The sequence below is a fragment of the Bombyx mori genome, chromosome 15, assembly GCF_030269925.1.
Source record: "Bombyx mori chromosome 15, ASM3026992v2".
In the NCBI taxonomy this organism is placed as follows: Eukaryota; Metazoa; Arthropoda; class Insecta; order Lepidoptera; family Bombycidae; genus Bombyx; species Bombyx mori.
Window position 1 is genome coordinate 8,153,364 of NC_085121.1, and position 17,976 is coordinate 8,171,339.

The 17,976-nt window shown below is 34.8% G+C and overlaps 1 protein-coding gene and 1 long non-coding RNA gene across 8 annotated transcripts; one reads left to right on the forward strand and one right to left on the reverse strand.

Moving 5' to 3' along the window:
• Positions 1 to 946: 946 nt before the first annotated feature.
• On the forward strand, positions 947 to 17,634 carry LOC101738747 (zinc finger CCCH-type with G patch domain-containing protein). 7 transcript variants are annotated; one of them, XM_062672553.1, is made up of 11 exons: positions 947 to 1,132; positions 1,216 to 1,309; positions 6,943 to 7,140; positions 7,636 to 7,722; positions 8,734 to 8,871; positions 9,515 to 9,609; positions 10,488 to 10,605; positions 14,206 to 14,392; positions 14,981 to 15,141; positions 16,040 to 16,210; positions 17,066 to 17,634. In XM_062672553.1, exons 3-11 carry the CDS (start codon positions 7,138 to 7,140, stop codon positions 17,486 to 17,488), a joined length of 1,383 nt encoding a protein of 460 aa, XP_062528537.1. In that variant the 5' UTR covers positions 947 to 1,132; positions 1,216 to 1,309; positions 6,943 to 7,137; the 3' UTR covers positions 17,489 to 17,634. The 7 variants fall into 7 exon arrangements, with proteins under 7 accessions (XP_062528537.1, XP_062528538.1, XP_021205249.2 ...); XM_062672554.1 differs by having other exon boundaries at positions 1,216 to 1,294; XM_021349574.3 differs by having other exon boundaries at positions 1,216 to 1,294; positions 7,640 to 7,722.
• Positions 2,503 to 4,534, reverse strand: LOC134200195 (uncharacterized). The gene is made up of 2 exons (XR_009975006.1): positions 4,459 to 4,534; positions 2,503 to 2,746 (listed from the first exon to the last, which is right to left on the reverse strand). It is a non-coding gene; the product is annotated as an uncharacterized LOC134200195 (long non-coding RNA).
• Positions 17,635 to 17,976: the final 342 nt, after the last annotated feature.

Below are 17,976 nucleotides of genomic sequence, written 5' to 3' on the forward strand. Positions count from 1 at the left end.
TGTTATTTTACTAATGTTAGGAATATAATTTCGACTGTGTCAAAATGTTATTATAATGTATACCTACATTATCTCTTGAAAGATAAATAATGAACATATTTACTTATTTGTTTATATTACCTATGTGAACTCTTAACCTATCTTTTTTATACCTTCATAGCGATAGGTATATAGGAGGATGGAAAAAATGTATTTGGGCTAACTTTACGCGAATGCACATTATTTTATTTATTTATTTTTTAATTTTTTTAATTAAACTGTATACCAATTAATTGATCCTTCAGGATTTATAATTGTTTTTTTTTCACGATTAAAACCGCGTAGAAAGTTTAGGCATTATAGTTGACGCATGCGCCATAGATTATACACTTATGGCATGCGCAGTGCACATATTTTGTATACATTTATTCAACTAATACAATTAATTAAACAAAAAATGAGTAATTTCGAAAGAGAACAAACGTATTTTATATAAGAACAATCGAAAATGAATATTTACGAGTAATTAAGGACGAAAAAATATTAAAAATTGCAATCGAGGGGCTAACTTTTAGATATATTTTTAATATTTTTTTTAAAATAAATAAATGGGGAACAAACAATTATTAACAATGAACAATCAAGAACAAATGATGAACAAACGAATTAATAGAAAATAAGTAGAAAACAGGAAAAAAAAAATTTTTTGAGGGGCTAACTTCATTCACCTTGGGAGTTGCACCCCCCTGATTATCTGTGATAATTGTTGGTTTTTTTTCTATCAGAATGGCAAATGAAACATAGTCCATAGTATGTAAAATTTACATTCTTAAAAAAAGAATGTCTGCCCAAAAAATTGTAAAGTGAAATAAAATATAGACCAGGTATGTCTACCAGAATCTGATGGCAAAAAAAAGTGAAAAAAATAGCGATTTTCATATGGCAACAAAAAAAATGTCATCTGTCAAAACTGAAATTTCGAGTAATTGTTTTTGGTTTGGCTTCAAATTTCCTGTAAAAAGTGGTGAAAATGTCGAAGAAACCTCTTCGATCGCAAGCAAGAAATATTGTTTTCAATGTTTATCAAAGAATACTTGATGAACAAGGTGCAGAACAAACACAATCATCGATATAGAACCATGTGCGTTCACGGGTTAGTAGGAATGACACGTCTTGATGCTTTGGTTTATTGCATTTTCGTGTGTATTATATATACTAAACTTTGGTTTATTTCAGGCTTGGTTTATTTCTAAAACTACCATAAGACGAATTGTTGCTGAAGAAAGATCTAACAGAGGCGTATTTAGTACGCCCGGTAAAAAGAGGAAAGGTGGCAAAAATACTGCGCCTTCCTCAAAACGTTTTACTTACTTTACTTACTACCTAGTATTGCTAGCGTCAATTTCTTTTTTCCCTTTTTGCCATCAGATCCTGGTAGACCTAACCACCATTTTACTAAGATTACATCTGATTACATCTCATCTCGTCTCGTCTTGTCTCATCTCATCTCATTTCACTTCATATTATCATTTTTCATAAAAAGAAGAATATAAATCAAAATAAGACTTGACCTAAAGGTCTTAGTTACCAGGTCATAAAATCCCTTAAAAAATTACGTCATAAGTGTTTTGACGTTTACAAATTGACAAATAAATTTCACAATTTTATATTAAAATCGCCATAGAGTTGCTACAGATGTGAATGATTTAATTTAATAAACTTTAATTTATAACAAAAACTAGGTAGGATATCGAAAATGGGGACCTATGGACAATGTGAAGTTTTCTTTTGCGATGTACTGGATTAATTTGCAAATAATTGTCGTTCTAAACAGTTGATAATTTAGTGACAACTTAAAAAGTTTATATGAAGAACTTTAGAAAGTATCCAAAACAAAAAATACTAAAGTATTTGATTCATGATAACAGAAGAATTCTAATCAAATTGTGCAACAATGTTGGAAAACGATGATTTTGACGACGATTTCTTTACGCCCGTAGCGAGGTAATTAGTTTTAGAAGAAAATTTTCAGATAATCTTCGAATTACAATGAAAACAGTTTTAACTTTTCAGCACTACATTGGCTGACATCTTTGGTAATAAAGAGCCTAATTTTGGAAACTCAGAAGACAAAACATTAAAATATACACCACCTAAACCACAAATTTCTCCAAAACCTGTTGATACTAAACAAACACAGTGTGTATATGCTTGTGCACTAACTGCATATGAATGGTAAATATAAGAAATTCGATTTATTGAATTATTATTTATTTTAAATACTTAATTCATGTGTTCTTCTGTAATGAATGTATTTGTCAATGTGTTTTTTAATCAGGTAGCTGATTACTTACATACCTATTAGAATTCATTTTTCAGAAAAGTACATATACACAGCTAATAATTGAGAGTGAGCAGATTTATTTATTAAGAAAATAATTGTTTTTAATCAATTACAGGACTCAAAATGCATATGTATTAAAAGGGAAAGTTGGCTTTGCTATAATAAAGCAAACAATTGGAGAAATTCACAACATAGTGCTTTATGATTCTAACAAAACTACATTATCAAGTACAATAGTTTCAACAAAATTGCAAATAGTAGTAAATAACAATCATTTGGCTTTCTATGATAGTCTTCAGAAATACTGGTGCTTATATGCTACAGATAATGAAGTAAAAATCATTACAGAGATCCTTAAAAAATTTGATATTGTATTAAGATATGGTGATAAAACTACACCACCCGATCTGGAAGATGAAACACCTGCAACAAACATAATTGAAAGTACAATTAAACAAAGTAAATCTCAAGCAAACAGTGATACAGACTCTTCTATGAATAGAAAAACTAAAATATCAATATTAAACAGAATGGCTAGCATGGGTCAGTCTGTATTACCAGCCCATTGTCGAATAGCAGACAGGGGAAATGACTCCTCAGACACTGAAGACAGTAAAGAGCCACCGAAATTAGTTAGACATAAACCACCAAAAAATGCTATGAAAAAAACTTTCCCTGATAAAAGTATTGATATTTTACAGCCACAAAACATTGACAGACACAACTCATTTATAACAAAGATGCAAAAGCCTCTGGATAACTCTGCTTTATATACATTTGTGAATGATATATTAGTACCGGTAACAAGTACAAGCATTATTACTAATACAGAGCCAAAAGATGACAAAAATTTAGATTTGTTTTTGACCGAACAAAGAGTAAACAATGGTGAAATAAGAATTAACATAAACAGATTAAATGACAAGGTTGATAGTGTTTTAAATAAAATGTCAGATTTACATCATCAACAAAAAAGCACTTGTACAAGTACCGAAGTAGAACTGTTACACAAATTGCTCAAAGAATACGAAAGTAAAATAAAAATATATGAAGATTTGCTCAGATGTAAAAGTCACGATAACCCAACTCAAAACATTACAAGAAACTGTGATGTACAAAAAGGGGACAGCTATCAACACGAAGTTGAGTTATTACAGAATAAAGTAGCTGTACAAGAAGATGCATTAAAATTAAGAGAAAATGAAATTTTTAAACTTAAGGAAAATTTAGCAGAACTAGAAAAACAATTATCTGTTGGTCAATTTGAATTACAAAATAAAATTAACTCATTAGAAAAAACATTATCAGTAAAACAAGAGGAATTAACTAGTACCACTAAAATATTAGACAACCTATCATTAAATAATACTGACACAGGGGTTACAGACAAAGTCAAACAAATAATGAATGAAACATATCAAACAGTTATAGAAAACTTTAATGATGATGATATGTACTCTGGTAATGATGTCAAAAAAGTTATTGGTAAAGTGATAAGAAAAATCACTGTGAACACTTTAAAGAAATAAGTAAAAATGAACATAGAGTATGTAGCAATATCTAATTTCTAGTCCAACAATGGTTTGTAAATGGTTATAAATAATGATTATTCTATAAAATAACATATAAGGTTTAGCTCTAAACAAGCTTATTAATAGTATAAATCTTTATTTTATGGGCAGTAAGTGCTGCTACTACTACTACAATTCCTTAAATGATAGTATATACTATAAAATCTAAATGCAAATTAGACATTACAGATTATCATACAGATTATTGATTTTTTTATGAATATTTGTTTTATTTTAAGGCATGGAATATTTTTAGACTAAATCAAGATAAACAAACCATTATCGTATTCTATTTTCGTATGGTTACGACTTACCGTTAAAAGCAATCTATCGACTAAAATTACTTGAAAAAAAAAATGTCAACTTGAAATCCTTTTGTCAAAGGATTCGTGTCTGAGTAAATCCATGAATGATTGAACTACTAATCTAAGCGGCATTAAATTGTATTAAAATTTTGTAGTGTAAATTTATTTACACTTTTACAATTCGCAACTGTAAATTCCCACCGTCTAGCTAAAGCTATACTTCTCCTCTCCTAACACTTGCGATAATATCTCATTTTACCTCATTCATTTCTATTTCGTTGTATTAATCAATTGTCTCATTTATTTCTTCTATCTAATTTTACGTACAAAAAGGTGGCTTTACGCTTTACCTTCTTTTAAATCTGGGTAATATAGTTTATGTTCCTTTTGCCTGTTCAGTGTATGAATATGAAAAGAAACATTTAATAAAGGGTACGTAAAATGGGGTGATTAGCCCATTCCGACAGGAGCCCTCTTCTTCGATATAGCGAAGGCGTTCGACAAATTCTGGCACAACGGTTTGATATACAAACTGTATAACATGGGAGTGCCAGACAGACGTGCTCATCATACGAGACTACTTGTCGAACCGTTCGTTCCGATATCGAGTCGAGGGAACGCGTTCCCGGCCCCGTCACGTCACAGCCGGAGTCCCGCAAGGCTCCGCCCTCTCCCCGTTACTATTTAGTTTGTATATCAATGATATACCCCGGTCTCCGGAGACCCATCTGGCGCTCTTCGCCGATGACACCGCCATCTACTACTCGTGTAGGAAGAAGGCGTTGCTTCATCGACGACTTCAGACCGCAGCTACCACCATGGGACAGTGGTTCTGGAAGTGGCGCATCGACATCAACCCCACGAAAAGCACAGCGGTGCTCTTCAAAAGGGGTCGCCCTCCGAACACCACGCTGAGCATCCCCCTCCCGACTAGGCGCGTCAATACCTCCGCCCCCGCCGTTCGCCCAATCACGATGTTCGACCAGCCCATACCGTGGGCCCCGAAGGTCAAATATTTAGGCGTCACCCTCGACAGTAGGATGACATTCCGCCCCCACATCAAGACGGTACGCCTTCATTCTAGGACGTCTCTAACCGATGATATGTAGGCGAAGTAAAATGTCCCTTAGAAATAAGGTGACACTCTACAAAACTTGCATACGCCCCGTCATGACCTATGCAAGTGTAATGTTCGCTCACGCGGCCCGCATACACTTAAAATCATTCCAAATCATTCAATCCCGTTTTTGCAGGATAGCCGTCGGAGCCCCGTGGTTCGTCAGGAATGTCGACCTCCATGACGACCTGGACTTAGAGTCCATCAGTAAGTATCTGCAGTCGGCGTCCATGCGCCACTTCGATAAAGCGGCACGACACGAGAACCCTCTCATCGTGGCCGCCGGTAACTACATTCCCGATCCTGCGGACAGAATGGAAAGTAGCCGACGTCGCCCAAAACACGTCATCTCGGATCCTCCCGATCCACTAACGGTGCTTTTAGGTACTTCAAGCACCGGTCACCGTTCTCGTCGAACCCGTCGCTTGCGACGAAGGGCTCGACGAGTAAATTAACTCTCAGACACAGCCCACTGAGTTTCTCGCCGGATCTTCTCAGTGGGTCGCGTTTCCGATCCGGTGGTAGATTCTGCGAAGCACGGCTCTTGCTAGGGTTCGTGTTAGCAACATCGTCAGGTTTGAGCCCCGTGAGCTCACCTACAAACGTTAGGGTTACGCTGAAGTAGCCGCTAGGGCTATCAGCTTAGGTAGGAAAAAAAAAAAAAAGGGTGATTAGGGATTGAGAGGTGAAAAAACCAGGAAAATCTTTCGACGCATACAAATATTAGTTTTATAATCGTTGCAAAATCTTCCATTTTTTGTAGTGTAATAGTAGAATGTTGAAAGTTCACAAAACAACTCTGAATATGCATGATAATAGCTGCTATGCTATAAAGAATCGCATTTCAAATTAACTTCTTGTGGTAGTAATTATTTTAGTGCTAGAAACTTTGCTTTTATTTATTTATTTTGTCTAGTTAGTGTTTGTTCAGGTTTAAATGTGTAATGGTGGTTTATTAACTGTTTAATATCAGTGAAAGTGCAAAAAAGTGGGAAAATGAAACAAAGCCGCTGGACGTAACTTCTCGGGATCCTCCAAAAGTCCACTGAAAAAATTTCATTATATGACCACCATTTTACCGAGATTATATTTCATCCCATATCATCTCATCTCATTTCATTTAATTTCATCCCAGTTGATTAATGTCTCAAATTAATCATCTTCATTTCACTTTACTCCTTAAAATAGCATGTTTTGTATAAATAAGAATATAAATTAAAATAGGATATGTCCGTAAGGTCTTAGAAAACAGGGCAGAAAATCCCTTAAAAAAAACTATGCTAATCTGTGTTAACTGATAAATGCATAGATTATACACATAATATTTGAGAGATAGGTAAATGTTTAGGTTTCAAAATTCAAAGCATTGCACTAATGCCTACGATCTTAAAGTATCTTTAGATTAATTTTGTTGATACACTAAAAACTAAAAACATAAATTAAATTGACCCTATTGTAAATATTGTAACCGCACAAGTAATGAAAATCCAATCGGTACCGGCAAAAAATGGAAGACCTTGAATCGTCTTTAAATCAATACAAAGAACAAGTGAGTGTAATCTTAGAAGGATATACTCCAAAATAATCATCACGAATGTAGAAATAAATTGATAATATTTTTTATAGATTAAAATTGTGCAGCAATCCCTAGAAGCCACACATGACCTCAAAGAGAAAGAGTCTCTTTTAACACTACAATCTGATTTAAATCAACTAATTGAATTAACTCGAGAGAGCTTAGCAACAGCGACCAGCAAACATTTAAAATCCGATCTACAGAACAATGAGCAGAATAATTTGGATGAGGAATATGCTAGGTTCATGGTAATAAAACTTCTTTGTCACTTATTTAAATGTTCCTCCTCTTCTCAGACTTAAAATCTATTATATCCTTACTATTTACACCTATAAAATCACAAGTAATAATATAAAAAATGGGTTAAGATACCTATTTTATAAGCTATTCGTTGATATTGAAATGAATCCTTGATAGATCCACTGCTTAAAAATATCAAAGGATTCTAATATCAAAATCTGGCATGATAAACTATAGAAATGAGTGGAGAACTATTCTTTTTTCAACATCAATACCAGAAAAAGCTATATCTGTTCATTTGATAAGATGTGATAACTAAATATATCAAAACAGTAAGTTGTGGTGGATCACCTCTGCAATAATCCTCAAGGCAATCTAATCTATCTAATCTATGGACTGCCTCTGTTAGTAGTTCTAATAAAGTTATATAATATATATATTATAAAATCCTCATTAATTTCTTACATAAAGTTAAATATTATTTAAAATGTTTTATTTGGCAGGCAGAAATGAATGACTCAAATGCATACAATGATGATAGCAAAAACAAAAATGATTCAGAAGAAAATAATGGCAACAGTGACATAGAGGTAAAGTCTAATATATACAAACTTTAAAAAAAAGTCTACAATATTATTCAAAATGAAACAATTTGATTCTCGTATCTGTTATACTAAATAAGTGTGCCTCTAGAAAAATAGCGAAATACTTGACAGAATGCAAAACATGAGAAAATAAGCAATGAAATGGAAACTTAATCCATAGACACTAAACATCTTTTTTTTTTATGATTGAAAGATTACTGGTGGCCCGGAGGCCTTTCCAGTTTCACCAGGACACGTGGGCGAGCAAAGGCTCAACTCTTTGTCGAGTTCGACGAGTACGGTTACCGAGGTCCCTAAGCCTGCCCCTAGTGTTAGAGCTGAAGGCGTCTAATGCAAAGGTTATTGGATCTGATGGATCCGTAAGGACGTGTCTAGGGCGTCGACGGTGACTGGCTCCTGCGTGATCAGGATTCGGGGAGTAGTCAGCGGCGGCTACGATAAGGCGATTATCATGACGACTAAACATCTGAAATGAAGTTTAATGGTAGAGTCAGGATTAGCAACAACTAACTGAAATAGTGTGATGATTTAGTTAATAAAATTGTGAAGACAGAAGCATCTTCTGATTAACTGCAGAAGATCATACTATTAACACACTGGAGCTGTCAAATGAAATGCGCCCTTCAAATAAAAATAAATTACTGCTTCACGGCAGAAATATACAGGGTGCTGGTATCTACCCATGCAGACCCACAATGCAGTTTTTATTTTTATTACGTAACATTATTCCTTTACGGTGGAAGTCAACCATGACCATGTATTAATTATATATTTTATTAGAAAAATTGATAGCTTCCTGTGGGATTGAAACAGCATTGTATCGCTTGATATGAATGCACTGGGTGTCTTATCCCTTAGGCCACAACGACTTCGTAATTCTGAGCAGCAATACTTGTTTTATTTGATTATATTACCTCATGTCTCGACATGACTGAGCTATTTTTGATATAATAAAACTATTAAACCTTCTTTTTCCCTTCACACTGACAACTGCAGGATGACCTCTCTAGTTTATTGGGTATGAGGTGTGCTGTTTATCATACACACAAATGGGGTGGCCAGCCTAGTCTACACAATGCTATGGTCAGCTCGATACTGCCTAGGGCAGATGATGACCAATTCAATGATCTTAAGGTTCGTATATTTGTGATTTTTACTTTGATTACTAGTTAAGGTTACGCTGGAATAGCCTCTCAAGGCTACCAGCTTAGGTAGGAAAAAAAAAAAGTTTGATTAGTATTATAGTTTTTGCAAATATTTTACAGAAACGTGTTTTTTGTTGTTGCTCAGATGGGTGGACGAGCTCACAGCCCACCTGGTGTTAAGTAGTTACTGGAGCCTATAGACATCTACAACGTAAATGCGCCACCCACCTTGAGATATAAGTTCTAAGGTCTCATACGCACGGTCTCTCTCTCTAACGCATTACTGCTTCACGGCAGAAATAGGCGGGATGGTGGTACCTACCCGTGCGGACTCAGAAGAGGTCCTACTTAGGTTACACATCAGTAACGTGTGTAGTGTTTTTGTCTTTTCATTATAAGTTTTAATATCTAGACTGTAACTTTAGATTGATTGCTTAAAGAAATTTTTCCCTATCCATAGTCCATTAAATATAGATATTACATTATGCCTCAATTCTAGTTTTATTATGGCTGACTTTATTCCTTTCATGTCAACATGTAAAAAAAGCTATAATATTAGTGTTATAGGAAGTTGAGAGGACAAAAGATTTTCTAAATTTTCGTGAGTCTTTAGTTTCTTTTTGTTATTTCAGGTTCAAATATTATTTACTCATCCAACCCATGCAGAAATGTTGCCTTGTCCATTTTACCTAGATGGAGATTGTAAGTTTAGTGATGAACAATGCAGGTGAGCATAAAAATTTATATTTTGTATTACTTTAAATTTGCACTTCTGTAAGTTTATAAAAGCTCACACATGCCAAGTCTAGATGGTATATTACCAATAACACCAATAAGGACTACATTTATATTTTATTTTCAATTCAAATAATTTAAGTTAATTTCCACTACTAATTTCTAATAAATAATTTCTACTTTATACTAATTAATTTATCAATAAATTCTACATTATATTATTTTAAGTTAGTGATGATTATTTCATTAAAATATTGTGTCTGCATTTAATAAAATCTTCTTAATAACCTCAATTAACATGCATTTAGCTCTAAATATGTTGTTAGGCTGGATATGTATGTGGTTGATGTACCTTTATTATATAAATATGAATCCAACATAAAATTAAAAATCTACTAAGGACATTGAAATTTATAACTTAAAATAAAATATTACAGTGGGATTATTAAAACACAACATACTGCAGGAATTAGAAATCCTCCGAAGGTTTATATTCTGTTACTATTTAAGTTCGACTGCAGTTTGAGATGCATTTTTATCTGACATAATCCAAATCTTGAACGTAAAATGCATTGCTTTCTCCTTTCAGTGAAAAAGTCTATTTCGCTTCCTGCTTTCAGTGTAAAAAGTCTATTTCGCTTCCTCTTTCAGGCGGAAGATGTCCCCTCCTGATAATTAAATGGGTTAATAAATTAATATGCATGCTTCAGTTTTCTTGGTGCATACATACCTACATTTTTAAAACATGCAACTTAGCAAAGGTTTGAATATATACCATGGCCAAAAATGGATTTATAGACTATGCACAATATACTATGGGCTAAACTAATACAGCATGTGAAGTACATTACCACATGGTTTTTGTTTCAGATATTCGCATGGTAATGTTGTACAACTGTCTGACCTAAAAGAAGCAATAGAACCGAATTTCAGTTCACTTAAATCCGGTAGCAGTATTTTGTTGAAATTGAAACCGCCAGATGATGAGGTAAATTAAGCAGCAATTATCGTGAAGTTTTTTTTTTTATTGCCCTTGTAGGCAGACGAGCATACGGCCCACCTGATGGTGAGTGGTTACCGTCGCCCATGGACTTCAGCAATGCCAGGGGCAGAGCCAAGCCGCTGCCTACCGTAGCTGACGTGATTTTCGAATTTAAGACACATAATGCTGACTGGATTTTACGCTTTTGTTTTTGATGATACTGAGCATGAATCTATTTCTCAGAAACCTAAAAGACTAAAACATATATTCACAAACAAAAGAAGGTAATTAAACTAAGCGCCTAGATTGCAAAATTAGGCAATCCAGGCGCTTAGTAACAAATATCGACATAACTCCAGTGCGCCACGTAGAGCAGCTGTGACCTACATGGAGTGTTCCTACAAGATAGGTACAAGAAGTGTTCCTGTTAAAGTTTACAGTAAACACAGGCAAGATGGTCATCATACACTGAAAGTTTGTATGTTACTGTCTTAAATATGTAACTAGTCTGGTCATAAATACTGTTACGTAAAAACTTTTATTTTTCATTTTGAATTTGGAACACGTTATTTTAAAAACTTTTTTCGATTTTGCGCCATTTTACATCTTTTTTCGTGTTCATTATCAAATTACAAAATCGAATGGGGTGTTAAAGAAAATAGGATTGCAGTGAGCGTCACCTTGCACAAAGTGGGTATGGAGCCGTCGGTCATATTCCAGACACTTCAAAAGCTTTCTATCAGCCGTATGTTCGTATATCGTACTATCAACAGATACAACAACACTTCGTCTATCGAAGACCAAAAAAGATTGGGGCGACCGCGTGCTTTTAGAACTACAAAGACTGTTAATGCTGTTAAAGCCAGAATTCGTCGAAACCCCATTAGGAAGCAAAAAATCTTATCGCGAGAAATTAAGATTCCCGCTAGAACTCTGTCGCGTATTATAAAACCAAACCTGAAGCTCGGTGCTTATCGTCGATATACAAGACATGCCCTAAATCAATATTTAGAATTAAAGAGAGTGGATCGATCAAAACGCCTTCTTTCGCGATACACAGGTGAAAGGCACAGAAATATCCTCTTTAAGGATGAAAAAAAATTCACGATCGAAGAACACTACAATAAGCAAAACGATAAAGTACCTAGTCAGGTCATAAATTCTGTCACATGTTTAATGTAAAATAATTGAAACAAGTTTATTCATTATGTAACCATTCATATACCAAAATGAACTTAACAAAACATAGATTCTTATGACACTAAAGTTTATTCAAAATGACCTCCGTGATTTTGAATACAGGCCTTCAATCTGCGCGGCCAGTCGTCTATCGCAGCACGAACGAGGTCCATGTCAATATCGGCGGCTGCCTTAATCAAGGATGTCTTGAGTGACTCCAAATTGGGATGAGACTTTGAGCACGCCTTTTCCTCCAAGTGTTCCCATATCTTGTAATCTAACGGATTCAAATCTGGACTGGAGGAGGGCCAGTCTTCGTGCCGGATGAAGTCGATTTCACGCGCCGCCAGGCAGTCTTGTGTGCTCTTCACTCTATGAACTGGCGCCGAATCTTGTTGGAATACCCAGTGCCTGTTATTGAACATGGTATGAGAAACAGGTTCCACAAGGTTCGTCAGGACTGTATTTTGATACACAACTGGATTCGTTTTTACACCTTTCTCACAAAAATGTACCTCTGTTAAGCCCCAATAAGAAACTCCCAACCATACCATGAGCGAGGATGGAAAATGACCTCGTTGGACACGCGGAATACGGTTGCTCGCTTCTTCACTACTGTGTGCGTACACCTTATCATTTTGTTTGTTGTAGCTCTCTTCTACGGTAAAAAATTTTTCATCCGAAAAAAGAATTTCCCGATATTTTTTCCCGCGTACCGCTTCAACAAAGCGCGGCATCTGTTCAGTCTCAGGTCCATTAGACGAGCATTCAAACGATGTCCTATTTTTCTTCGATATGCCCGAAGCCCTAAGTCTTCATTTAACACCCTTTTCACCGTGGTCCTGCTTAACCCCCTCTGAGGGGCCAATAGTTTCTGCTTACGTTTGGGATTTATTTGAATTCGCGCCTTCACAGCTTTTATCACTGCTGGAGTCCTAACAGACCGAGGGCGACCACGTCTTGACCTGTCATCTACACTAGAGTCTTCATTGTATCGTTTGATGGTACGATAAACGAATCTTTTGGTTATATTCAAATTTTTCAGTATGTTAAAAATTTGAATTGGCGCGTAACCGCAACGATGCAACGCAATAACTGCAACACGGTCTTCTTTAAGCGTCCACTCCATATTTAAAAATGAGTAAAATTCTAAAAGTATACATTTTTATTTTCATGAACAATTCGAAATTCGAATTCAATAAACTTTTTTGTGGCCAGCATTCTAAAAGAAAAGTTTTTACTGTGTGACAATACTTATGACCTGACTAGGTATACGCTCACAGTTCTAAAGAAGCTGCTCAAGTGGTCGGAGAGTTCAACGTGGTCATCATCCTGCGTCAGTGATGGTTTGGTGGAGCGTGTCTTATCAAGAGAGTCACTAAACTACATTTTTGAGAAAAAGGAGTGAAAACTTTACCCAAATTGTATCAAGAAACAGTCTTGGATCATGTTGTGAAACCTCCCAGCAATACACTTATTAAAAATATACTGTAGGCTTTCCAGCAAGACTGCACCTGTTCACAAGGCACGAACTACCCAAGCCTGGCTTGAAACCAACGTTTCGGACTTTATAAGAGCTGAAGACTGGCCTTCACATAGTCCAGACCTCAACCCTTTAGAAAATTATAGTCAGCTTTAGAGGATGGCCTGCTCCGAACCACACGGCGACATTAAGTCTCTTAAAAAATCTTTGGAGCAAGCAGTGGCGAAATTTCTCTTGGAAACAATGCGTAAATCCAGATTCGTGGCCAAACAGATTAAAGGCCTGATAAAAGCCGAAGGTGGCCATTTCGAAAAGAATATATATTTTTTTTTGCTGAGGCTTTAATATATATGTAAATAGGTATAAATGTTAATAATATTACATTACTTCATTAAAAAATGCATTTTAATTTGTAACAAAACTTATGGCTGGAGTAGGTACAATACAATAATGACAATCTCGAAAGACTTCTCATCACCGGCAAAGTGGAAAAAAAGAGACCTACGGGGCGTGGTCCCATGCGCTAGTCCGATAAAATTAAGACCTTAGAACTTATATCTCAAGGTGGGTGGCGCATTTACGTTGTAGATGTCTATGGGCTCCAGTAACCACTTAACACCAGGTGGGCTGTGAGCTCGTCCACTCATCTAAGCAATAAAAAAAAAAGACGACTTTGGAATTCAGCATCAACGTCGCTATCCACTGCGCGGCGAGGACAGGAGTGAATGGAGGAACATAGTCCTAATAAAGTGCTCCGTAAAGGTCACGACCCTCAGCACTGAGAAATACGACGCACGGAGGAGGTGGTACACATAGAATTTCAGAAATGTGATGGTGATGATAATGATTTCCGATTTCCAGCATCGTTTTCCCTTTCACAAAAATCGCCAACTGAAATAAAGAATGCCTCAGAATTTTCGTATAAATATTATCTAAATTTTCAGAATGTAAGCATAACAAAAAAGTCTACAGAAAAATATCATCTATGGCATAGGGGAATAGTGAAATCTATAGACAATGAAAACCAATTGTGCACAGTTAAATTGGAGCACGGCGTTAAAACCGGCGAAAAAAGGAAGATGGGATCAGATGAAATTAATGTGCGCATCGAAGATATTTTCCCTCTTACCAGTAAGTATAAAATCTAACAAAATAAATAAAATATATAGATTTATATATATTATATAGAATTAACTTGATTTTTCAAGTTTTTTGTCGTTCAAAATACTTTGTAAATGCAAAGGTTTTTATGTAACATAAACAATAAATCTGATATTCCTGATACGATGTTTCACTGTTTTTGACAGATTATTAAATATTCAATTTTCGCAAAATCATTGGTCACAAAATAAAAACAAAACATTTGCTTTCGCATTTTTTTTTATTAAGGTAGATCGGTGAACGATCTGATAGCCCACTTAATGTAAAGTTACTGGAGCACTTAGACATCACAATGTAAATGTCGCCACGCACCTTGAAACATAAAGTCGAAGTACCTATTTTATATCCAATATTGTGTAACGGGTGTCCCACTCTTCACCAAACCGACGAAGCTAGAGTAGCCCCTCGAGGCTAACAACAATTAGGTAGGAAAAAACCCTTCAACTGGGATGTGATTACTTCATGGTTGAATCAGGATGGTGGTCACGCTTGCGGGCTTACAAACATATTAACATACATACATACATATATAATAACATATTAATTTATATTTTGTAGCCGTATGCGAAGATGATTCGGATTCCAGTGAAGATCTGAGCGACTCTGAATATTCCCATCAGAAAACAACACGAACGGAAATCGACAGACACGCGCTTATCGTCGAAAAGAGCTTACAGAATAATGCACCAGCTATGGGAGAGTGGGAGCGACATACTAGAGTGAGTATGTATTTGTTTGATCTTTTTTTAGGAATACAAACCATTTATATGTATAAGCTTAGTTTTCTAGTGAAATTACTTAAATAGAAAGTTGTAATTTTTTTGTTTCATATAGCCTTGTATGATCTATGTTTGCACAGACCTGTCAAGTGTCTGAAACACTATTTTATAATGTTACAACTCTCTTTTTAAATGTTTGATCAGACAGTAAAGTCTTAAAAATGATGTTGTTTTTATAGTTTTGTTGCATACATTTATTTCTTTTATAGTAAAGGAAGATTAACTGATTTATAATGATTGACAGTAAATAAATAAAAACTGAAATGCCATCCTATCATCGCCAGTATTTACATTGGTCCAGTGACGTCATTTAATATAGCTAAATCTGAGCTAATTTTCGTAATTTTTGACATAAATAGTAGTAATACTACTGTTTGTTAATGGAGTAAAGCAGAATTAGTATTTTTAAGGAGACTAGTTATTTATACAAGTCTTCACTAAAAGACCAATAATTGTTAGTTAAATGAATATTCAGAGTAGCACTAAATTAAATCAGCACCAGATTTAAAGTTGATTAGTTGCAGTGATGAACTAGATCCAAGAACGATTCTAAAACATTTTGTAAGGTTAAAAAAATCTAATTTAACAATTGATAGTGCAATTTAGAGTTCTAATAAATTAAGAGGACACCTTGAGATATAAGATCTAAGGTCTCGCACGCACGGTCTCTCTCTCTAACGCATTACTGCTTCACGGCAGAAATAGGCGGGGTGGTGGTACCTACCCTTGTGGACTCACAAGAAGTCCTACCACCAGGATTTTACTACCCATAAATAATTAATTGAAAAAAAAGGTTTTAAGTTGATTAATATTCGACAGTGAAATGGTCTGTGAACAGGGTATAGGCTCGAAGATTATGTTCGCCATGGGCTATGTTGCGGGCTCCGGTTTGGGCGCCGCGGGCGAGGGGCGGACGCAGCCGGTTGAAGCGCGGGTGTTGCCCGTCGGGAAGAGCTTAGACCATTGCATGGCGATCAGTGAGAAACACGCCGGTCAGGATCCATTGAAGGTAACATTAACGGTTCTGATATAGAGACATTTCTGCATGTAAATTATCGTCATTATCGTCCTTTCGCATTAAAAGTGTACAATTTCCAAAAATATTCGAAATTGAGTTAATATGCGGAATCATTTGGTATCACCAGTATTTTTCTCATAAATACTGTCAAAAGAACGTAGTTTAGTTTTTTTTTTTTTCCTATATTTTGACTACTATTAACAAAATTAATACGTAATTTCTTATTTCTTCTTATCTTACTTTCAAAGACAGATAATGCAACTGGAAAAAAATAAAAAAATAATGTTGCAAAGATGATTAATATTAAAAATACCACATGGTAAACCTTTAAAACACTCCTGTAAAATTAGTAACTTTTGAGATTATACAGTTTTAACGAGAAGACGATATATTGTATGAGACGTGGTCCACCACTTGGCTTTAAGTCATTATCACCCTCAATTGAAATTACAACGCGAATATTGCTACAAACCTTGAGACATGAGGTCGATTACAATTGTTAACCAGATTACTGGACAACAATAGCATTGCAACAGCGATCCTGCACGTCAAATCCGAACATAGGACTGCTTCATGGCTGAAGTAGTCAAGACTGTGATCTACACCAACGGATACTCAAAATCCAAAACGTCGCAATCCGATAAAAAAATAGAGAATAAAACATTTATTGGATATTACCGTTAGTGTTAATGTCCCTAAATGCCACATATATGTACACTTGCATAACTGTTGCATAACCAGTTCGGTACTGGCTGGTAATTATTTGCAGGGGTTTTTTAATGTAATTTAATAATTTTTTAATTAGTATACTGTATGCATGATAATAATTGATATTCTAATTTAAAGGTGCAGCAAAAATTGAAAAGGTTACAAAAGAAAGAAGAAGAAAGAAACAAAAGAGCTTACGAACGCGAGAAAGAGAAAGAGAGAAGAAATGTTTTCAATTTTATCAATAGGACTTTGGGGGATAAAGAGCAGACTGAAACCAACAATTGTGATCCGACCGAAGTTGACGTTAAACAGTCCACTAGTAAAGATTTGAATATAGAAAAATTTAAAATAGATGAAGATGTAAATAGAATCGAACGTGAAATAATAAAGTTGAACAACTCATTAGTTAAATATCCTCAGGGAACAAGTGGTCACACGAATATTAATCTACAGATCAGAGAGAAAACTAAAGAACTACAAGCTTTAAAACAACGTGAGCGAGATATCATTAAAGAACAAAGACATAGAAAAGAGAAGGAAAAGATGACAATATTTTAAGTAATTAAATTGATAATTACAAATTGTTGTTAACCTAAATGTGTTTTAATTATTTTATTACACGGTTGCATTACGTATATTAAATATTTTATTTTTAATTAACGTAATAGTATATTTATTATTCAAAATAAATGTAATGATATTACCATGTGAGTCTCATTATTTTCCAAAATGTTTTATATGGATTGAATAGGGCGCGCAGACGTCTCTGCTAAACGCAATTTATCAAATGATATTTGGTCCAAATAAACAGCCATGCATTGTGATGATGTTTAGGTTGACGCGAAGAATGGACGGAAAACTTGTAATTATTTGTCTTTATTTCAAGATTTAAAATGTAAATCAATATTACTCACAAATAGTGATCGAATGTTAGCTTTAATTTAATTAATATCCTTTATACTTTTTGAATTGTTTTGTTGTTACATATTATTTGATATTATGCATGACGAATTAGGTTTCTTAGATTTTATTACAAAAGTGTTTTT

Bases quoted from the DNA above. Each gene is read 5' to 3' on its own strand.
- LOC101738747 (XM_012697137.4), top strand. From the start codon at position 1,934: ATGTTGGAAAACGATGATTTTGACGACGATTTCTTTACGCCCGTAGCG. The intron at 1,984-2,052 runs GTAATTAGTTTT...TTAACTTTTCAG, and splicing joins TTCTTTACGCCCGTAGCGAG to CACTACATTGGCTGACATCT. The intron at 2,215-2,438 runs GTAAATATAAGA...AATCAATTACAG, and splicing joins GCACTAACTGCATATGAATG to GACTCAAAATGCATATGTAT.